The following is an 8,843-nucleotide window of genomic DNA, read 5'->3' as shown; positions in this document are numbered from 1 at the left end:
ACTTAATTTATCGACCCTGAAAGGATAAAAGGCGAAGTCGATCTCAGTGGAATTTGAACTCAGAACGCAAAGACAGACGAAATACCACTAAGCATTTTACCCAGCGTGCTAACAATTCTGCCAGCTCACCTCTACCTACACACTCATACTATTATATTTCATACATACATATATATATATATGGTGGTTGTCTACTCCTTATGCAGAGTTTGACCACCTCCTGTACCTTTACACCTTAGATCCATCATGGAGTCTGATGTGGCTTTTTAAACCAGACAATGTATTGAAAAGATACCCACATAAACTGCATCTCTGATTTGGATCACCAAGAGCTGCAGAATCCCATAATTTGAAGAAGTAGGATAAATACTATTGTGATGACTGGGAAATGTGTTTATGTGAAAGTACAAGTGTGTTCGTGTAAAACAATTTCATTATTCAATGACATCACTATTAGTTGAATGAAGAAATGTCTTAGGTTGATTTTAATTTCAGCCTTTATGTTTTGTTAGCGTTTATGAACTGCTAAATTTTTTCAAATGTTCTGTTGGACTTTTGCCATTTTGGATAACCTTGATAATGTTGTATTAACATTCTTTGTTAGTCCCAATGCTTATGTCAAGTGTGACATTTGAGTCCCGCCTATGATTTGTCAAGACGCATGCAGACATTGCAAGTCTAAGGATTACAGGTCATTGCAAGCAGTATATTTCCAATTGTTTTTCTTCTTTGCCTCACACGGATCTTTTTTAAAACGGGGGCCACATTTTTCATTAACGAAACACTTTGAAACTTGGAACACTGGTAGAATGTGTCATATAAAACATCTTTTTCTCTTAGTCTTCTTTAAAAAAAAAGAAATCCATAACTTATTCCATGTTAAAGTTGTCGTATTTCTGTAATTTTAACCAATCACTGACGTCCATTCAGCCGATATACATTAAGTGCCGACTACATAAACAAACGATTCTGAAACAATTAACCCTAACCCTAACCCTAACCCTAGGGTTAGGATTAGGGTTAAGGTTAGGGTTAAAGCAAATTTAAAATGAAAAAAGCAAATAAAACGAAGGTATGGAGATTAAATACGCTTTACATCACTTAATCAGCCAAAGGAGTAAATGTAAACAACTGAATACTTGTCAGTGATTGGTTGAAATTATCGAAATAAGACAATTTTTTACATGAAATAAATTCGAATACAAAAATATTTTTCTGTTCTATAACACAAAATAGATAAGTATACGAAGTTTGAAAGTCTTTCCGTACCAAAAACACTACGTAAAACATTAATGAAAAATGTGGCCCCCGTTTTAAAATAGATCCCCTCGCACCCCTAAGCCTGTTAAAGCTGGTTGAAATAGAGTCACCTATACCATTTTGATACTCGCATATATACCTATATCATCGTCACTATCATCATCATCATCCATTTTCCATGCTGGCATGGGTTGGACAGTTTGACCAGAGCTGGTTTCAGTCTGATTTAATTTGGTTTCTACGGCTGGATGCCCTTCCTAACATCAACCATTTTACACACATGCATTATATATATATATATATATATATATATATATATTGGGTTATCCGGAAAGTTCATGCTGATTTTTAAAGGAAAGAAAAAGGTCAATAAATACTTGCCATTACATTTTTAATCAACCAAATATGAACCATTTTGTTGCACAATGCGTCTCCATCTTTCCTTTAACTTGAAAATACCCTCTTCCCAGAATTGGGGTGGTTTCATAGCAAATAAATCGGCACAAACTTTCCAGACAACCTAATATACATACATACACACACACACAACATGTGAAGGCACATGGCTTAGTGGTTAGGGCATTTAGCTCACAATTGTAAGGCCGTGAGTTCAATTCCTGGTGACGCATTGTGTCCTTGAGCAAGACACTTTATTTCATGTTGCTCCAGTCCACTCAGCTGGCAAAAATGAGTAGTACCTGTATTTCAAAAGGCCAACCTTGTCACACTGTGTCACGCTGAATATCCCCAAGATCTACGTTAAGGGTACACATGTCTGTGGAATGCTCAGCCACTTGCACGTTAATTTCACGAGCAGGCTGTTCCGTTGATCGGATCAAATGGAACCCTTGCCATAACCGACGGAGTGCTCCTTTAAAAAGAAAATACCTACATCTACATATATTATATACAGGGATCTGTGTGTGTGTGTGTGTGTGTGTGTGTGCAAGCATTTAAATTTCCAGATGATGGAGGAAAAAGACTCAATATGCCAGAGTTTAATCATTTATTCAAAAAACTCAGAGTAGTGAGAGAGAAGTCTCAATTTCAAATAATTGAGTGTATACACACATATAAATACAGAGATAACGCTTGGAAAATAAGATACATACACACACACACACACACAAGGAAAAGTAGTAAAGGCTTCCCTTACACCTGAGCAATTTGCTGTTCACATCTATACACAAACATAACACATTATTTAAGAAATGGGGAAGAACACAACATGGACTCAACTCAGTAAAGGCACCATCACAGATGATAATCTTGGCCCAAAACAAAATTCAGTTAAACATTTAGGGAGTGGCTCCTAAATGGGTGGGAGGAATCATTTTCACATTCACTAGCAAGTTTGGCTTTCTCGCTTTGCTTTGTCAGCACTTGAAAGCAGAATCAAGTAACACAGTAGGTCACTGCACAGTGCCAACACAGCGATGCCACTGAGAAACAACCGCAAGGCTCTGAACCAAGGTAGATATGGTGTAAAAGCCATGTCATAGTAGGCAAGGCAAGCAAAGCCACCAGCCAGTATCATTGTTGAAGCAGGGCAAGATAGCTGAATTGCTGACCAACCAGCCAGGGAAGGCACCACAGCCTGGCCTAAGTTATTCCAGTCTGGTTTGATGATGCTGCTATACGAAATAGCAGTGCCCCACCTGACACCTCCAAGAAATGACAAAATCACAGCACCATACGTAGCTTGAGCTAAAGCCATTTCAGGCATGTAAACATCGGACATAAACATATAAACGGGGAACGACACAAAAGGTATAAGTCCTGAGATTCCGAGAACTAGAGCAGGTGTAGGAGCATGTCTGAGTTCTTTTAATATAGATGTTGCCATTATAATCTTAAATTTGTCTTCATTTTTTGTAGAATCAGTGGATGCATGTCGACATTCAAGGGATTTCCAGGACATAACAGGTGATGACGTATACGCAGGAGACAGCTGACAAGACAACGGTCCTGAGGAACATTTTAAAAGACTACAGTTGGAAGCAGAGGTAGAAGTTTTTCTAAAATTTTCTGACAGTGGATTAAAAAACGTTTTAATTCTGACCAGGCATTTGTCAGTGATGGAAGGCTTGCCAATTCTGGACAAAGGTTTAGGCAATACCAAACAATGATGATAACGACATGTGGTTAACAAAGGAAGCATAAATTTCCAAGCATGACCAGCGCTGGACGCCAACATTTTTGGACACCTCTACAAATGGCTCAATTACAATTAATTAATATATTTATTATTTTTTTTTTTTTTTTGATTAAGCAAAAAAAAGTCAATTTCTGCAACAGTATGAGCAAATGAACAACTGAATCACCCTTTAGTATACGGCAAAATATTTGTTTTCTATAGAGCGACTGAACTAAAATATTGCATAATATTAAACTGGTTGATACTCTGTGTTCTCTGTCAAATCACTATTCTAATTTTAGGTACTGAATAATATTCATTGGAGCACTGATAACAGTTTTTAAAAAGTTTTTGTTTGTTTTTTCTGTTTATATCAACGGTTTGATCAAGAATTCAACTCAATTCTGAGATCAGAGATTAACAGCTAATTCAATTAATTATGAAAGAGAGTGATGTGTAAGTAATGAATTCTTGATTAATAAAATAGTTGTGTCAGAATGGACCATAAATTTGCATAATACTGCTGTAGTTTAATGTCAAAGTCTGGAAAATAGTGCAAGGAATATAAAGAGTGTTATTAAACTTTAAAAAAAAATAAATGATCCCTAAATTGAATACAATTCTAGTGACTGGTATTAGAATTCAATGTGCCTTGGAGCAAACACGATTGGTTGAGGCTTCTTCCTTCATTTTTAAGTTCTTAAGCTTAACATCTGAAAGAAGAAAAAAATAACAGATTTTAAAAGGAGAATTAAAAGAACAAGTAAATTAGTACCAAAAAAAAAAACCCCAAATACTTACATTTCTGATCCTTATGAAAAGAATAAGTTTCTTCCTCACATACGCAGAAAAACCAAAAAATTATTCAGAGGTAACTTAAACATGACCTTCCTTCAAGCGTTCTCTGTCCTGGACTATTTTATCCAAAGAGGAATGTAAAGAGGTGTAGGGCAGTGTTGTTATGTAGCCTCAAGTCAGTTGTGAGGATCATTTTTTTTATTCAGTCATTAGCCAATGGGGCTTTTAATATTTAAGCTGCTAGAGTGTGATTGGATGGAGATTTGGCTGCTGTCTCTAGCAGACCCTGTGCCTACAAAGCGTCTCCCTTGTTTTCATCACTTATTGTTGGTATTGTGTAACCTGACGTCAGCTCTGACTAACGAACCTATGGTATTCCAGTAGCCACAAGTTGTACGAGGAGGTGTGACTCATAGATCTGTTGTTACAGATATACAAATTCTCCAGCTAACAGCCCTGCGAATGCTGCCAATTGTCATAGATATCTGCCAAGACCATAGTAAACGAATCTCATAAGCCAGCACGAGGTTTGGCCTTGTGTTTTTGTGTAACCAAAACCTGAGGACCATCTTGTTTGGTATGAAATAAATCTGGATTCCAATTTGAATAGATCTTCATGAAATTTCATTTTTATTGCTTATTTTACATTTAAAAGGCTCCAATGTGGCTGCCATTCTTGTTCCAATAAATCTAATAATGCTATATTCATTGCAATGAGTACTTCCTATCAACTTTTGTTTTCTGAAAAACGGTAGTAAATTTTCATGCCAACATTTTTCTTCAAACAACATTTTGGATTTTGGTTTTAAACATCCAGGATTCCCAGTCTTTGGCTTAACTCTCTATGTTACTGCTGTTCATGTTTGTGTTGTTGTTGTTTGATAAGAGAGTATGTAATTGAATCAGAGCATTTATTCACTAATGTTAAAGTGGGAGATTTGGGTGCATTTTCTAGCACATCAAACCTCTGTAGCCATGAATGTAGCATACTTGTTTTCAGACACCTTGGGCCAACCACATGTTGCCATACTAATAGCTTTCTGTAACTTCAGAGCAGTATCTCTCTCTCTCAGTCAGTAATTATTGCTGATGTCAACTGTAAATGACCAATGCTAATTATCTTGATCATCATCATCGTTTAACGTCCACTTTCCATGCTGGCATGGGTTGGACAGTTTGACTGAGGGCTGGCAAACCAGAAGGCGGCACCGGGCTCCAATCCGACCTGGCAAAGTTTCTACAGCTGGATGCCCTTCCTAACACCAACCATTCCGAGAGTGTAGTGAGTGCTTTTTATGTGCCACCAGCACAGAACCAGTCTGCTAGCACTAGCATCGACCATGCTTGAATGGTGCTTTTTACATACCACCGGCACGGGACCATTCAGGCAGCACTGGCATTGATCACGTTTGAATGGTATTTTTTATGTGCCACCGGCACAGTATGACAATAAATACTTCTGTTGGAAATTATCTAGTCCACCAAAAACTGTAATTTCTGTGGATCTCTGTTTTAAGTAGCATACGACGTAAGTCAGAAAAAGAAAACTGAAGGAAAAAAAAGGCAGTGGTGCGGTGCTTCTCCTTTTCCATAATGTTTTAGTATTATTAACTTCGTTTTGAATTCCCCCCCCCCCCCATCGGTGCAGGAGTGGCTGCGTAGTAAGTAGCATGCTCACCAACAACATGGTTCCAGGTTCAGTCCCACTGCATGGCACCTTGGGTGAGTGTCTTCTACTATAGCCTCGGGCCAACCAAAGCCTTGTGAGTGGAAACCCGTTGTATACATACATGTGTGTGTGTGTGTGTGTGTGTTTGTACCCCCACCATCGCTTGACAACTGATGCAGGTGTGTTTACGTCGACCGGTTGAATAAGTACTCGGCTTACAAAGAATAAGTCCTGGGGTCGATTTGTTTGACTAAAGGCAGTGCTCCAGCATGGCCGCAGTCACATGACTGAAACAAATGAAAGAAAAACAATAAAAGAATATTTGTTTCAAACACTCGAGATTCTTCAAAATTGTGGTTTTTGCGTAAATCCGAAAAAAGTCAAAACGGAAACTTTTTCTGCAGCTTTCCTTGAAGAACTGGATAATTTCCGACTCTATTCTACAGGAATACATTTACCGGCTTTTTTTTTTACGATGCTGCGACGCTATTTTCTGGTTTCGAACTCATCGTCGTGTGACAAGCAGCGTCCAATAACACCAACAACCGATGACTCCCAGTGTGTTCGACATGCTATAAATAGCAGTTAAATCCCGACCAAATTAGAAAGAATCCAGAGAAAAAAAGGAAGTCGCAGAAAAACTTCAATAAATGACTGATTTAATATATCTTTTTTATTTTATTGAAGACATTGAATAGCACGTTTTTGTTTTTGTTTTTCACATATGCGAAATATATAATGTTGTTCATTGTGTCTATGATTGTTCATTAATAAACTAATTGAATTATTATACCTAATTACTTAAACCATTATAAATGAAATGGTGCATTTTTCTGCGACTATTGTTCCTAGTCAGAATCACAGCTATCCCCTGTTCACCGAGAACTGAAAGACCCTACAATTAATAAATAGGAATAGACACGTTGTATAATTATAGTTCGAGATTCAAAATATAGTTAACAGAATAAATAAGAGGGGGTGGTCATGTCTAGAACAGCTGAACAAAAACATATTATGTATATGTGTGTGGACATATCTATCGATCTATCTATCTATAAATATGTTATCCGATGTGTACAGTATCATATATCCATTGTGGTTGATCTTATCAATCGGTTTCGCACTAGGGGTACAATGGAATGTTAAATAACAATCGATTGGTGAGAACCTAGAGCGAACCCGATTGATAAGACCAGCTGTGATGGATATATAATGTTGTACACTTCGGATGGATAATATACCCACTCTATTGACACATATACGAGTGCATCTTTTTCCTGACTTATGGACTGTTAGACGACTTATTTATATATATATATAAACCGGGTTATTTTAATATTACTTAAATTTGACCTGCTTACACCTTTCTTTTAAATAATTTAACATGCCAAGAACCGTTTCCTTTCTACAGAGTCTCGTACGACCTCAGAAATAGCAGCCAAAATCTACAGACTGTCTCAGTTCATGTAATACGAAAAGAAAAAAACGAAGTTAAATTATTTGATCTTGGATTTGGCTTCTCAAAGATTCTCAAAGAAGGTATTCAAGCAACAATAGTTGTTATAATAAATTGTAAAAGTACATCAGAAATATTTATGTAACGCATGGTAGGCAATCCTAACGTTTAGCGTCTTTAAATCTTTTTTGTTTTTTCGATTTAACATTTAAGTAAACATTTTCTTCTTTCTCTAATATTTGAAATTCCAGTTTTCTATTTTCTTGTGTTCAAGTTAAACTCCTACAGAGATAAATAAAAATAAGCAAACGTCTATCCAACCGTATCTTGCTGACATAGTTACATGTGTGTATGTATACATATATATGTGTATATAAACTCATACACATGAAGTTAACTGTTACGGCCGGTCATAGAGTTACTATTGGCTTTGCAATTATAAATCGCTTAGCAGTATAGGCCATTTGAGTCTTGACAGGTCGCCTATACCAGGGGTTTTCAAGCTTTTTGACTTGCGGACCCCTTTATATTTCAGGCTTTACTTTAGGGACCCCCTTATAAACGCTTATGAAATTTACACATAAATATTTGCTTAAAATAACATATATTTTTACATTTATTTATTTAACAGTATTTAACAAATAGGTTTATTGTCAATTAAAAGATTTCGATTAAAAAACATATATAAAATCAAATTGCCCATAAAAAGTATTTGCTGTCCACGGACCCCCCCCCTGTCTTGTCCTTGCGGATCCCCTGTGGTCCTGGGACCACAGTTTGAAAACCCCTGGCCTATACTGCCAAGCGCTTTATAGGTGTGAAACCAATGGTCACTCAAAGGCCGGCCATAACAACTACCTAAAAAATATATACTCCTGCTCTAATGTTCGAGTGTGCTTCTTCTTCGGATATAAGAACTACAGATACACATGTGTCTATGTGTAACCAATGCCGCTAATTTCGGAGTATTTGATGTGGAAAGAAACTTTTTTTTTGTTTTTCAAAACGGTACTTCGGCATGTAGAAGTCTTAAATGGTATTTATTTAGGGCGTTAAATATAACGATCTCTAATTAACATCTATTAATTAATTATCGTATTTTAAAACATACGAATTGACCAACAAAAAGCAAGGAACATGGAGAAAGAATCGTGAAATAACTGACCTGTAGCAGCTGTAGTTTGTGTTGTCCGTTCTTAACCTTCAAATGATAAATAGAGGTAACTCTTGCCAGCGTCAATTAATGAGTTACCTCCCTTGCCATGTCTTCGTCAGCGGGAGCAGGGCATGTCGAAAGCGTGTTAGGCTTTTGTGGAGCGATAAAAAAAAAAACGTAATTAACATACTAAATTTTACCTATACTCTTTTACTTGTTTCAGTCATTTGACTGCTGCCATGCTGGGGCACCGCCTCTAGTCAAGCAACTCGACCCCAGGACCTATTTTTTGTAAGCCTAGTACTTATTCTATCGGTTACTTTTTGTCGAACCGCTAAGTTACGGGGACGCAAACACACCAGCACCG

General features: G+C 37.0%; 1 protein-coding gene across 1 annotated transcript; it reads right to left on the bottom strand.

The window, feature by feature from the left end:
• Nucleotides 1–2,251: 2,251 nt before the first annotated feature.
• Nucleotides 2,252–8,616, bottom strand: LOC106880056 (transmembrane protein 69). Its single transcript, XM_014929857.3, has 2 exons — nucleotides 8,486–8,616; nucleotides 2,252–4,110 (listed from the first exon to the last, which is right to left on the bottom strand). The coding sequence occupies exon 2, from the start codon at nucleotides 3,455–3,457 to the stop codon at nucleotides 2,606–2,608; it is 852 nt and encodes a 283-aa protein (XP_014785343.1). The 5' UTR covers nucleotides 3,458–4,110; nucleotides 8,486–8,616; the 3' UTR covers nucleotides 2,252–2,605.
• Nucleotides 8,617–8,843: the final 227 nt, after the last annotated feature.

The sequence above is a fragment of the Octopus bimaculoides genome, chromosome 27, assembly GCF_046866305.1.
Source record: "Octopus bimaculoides isolate indiv1 chromosome 27, ASM4686630v1, whole genome shotgun sequence".
Lineage (NCBI taxonomy): Eukaryota > Metazoa > Mollusca > Cephalopoda > Octopoda > Octopodidae > Octopus > Octopus bimaculoides.
The sequence above is the reverse complement of the archived record's forward strand: the minus strand, read 5'-3'. Positions and strand labels throughout refer to the sequence as shown.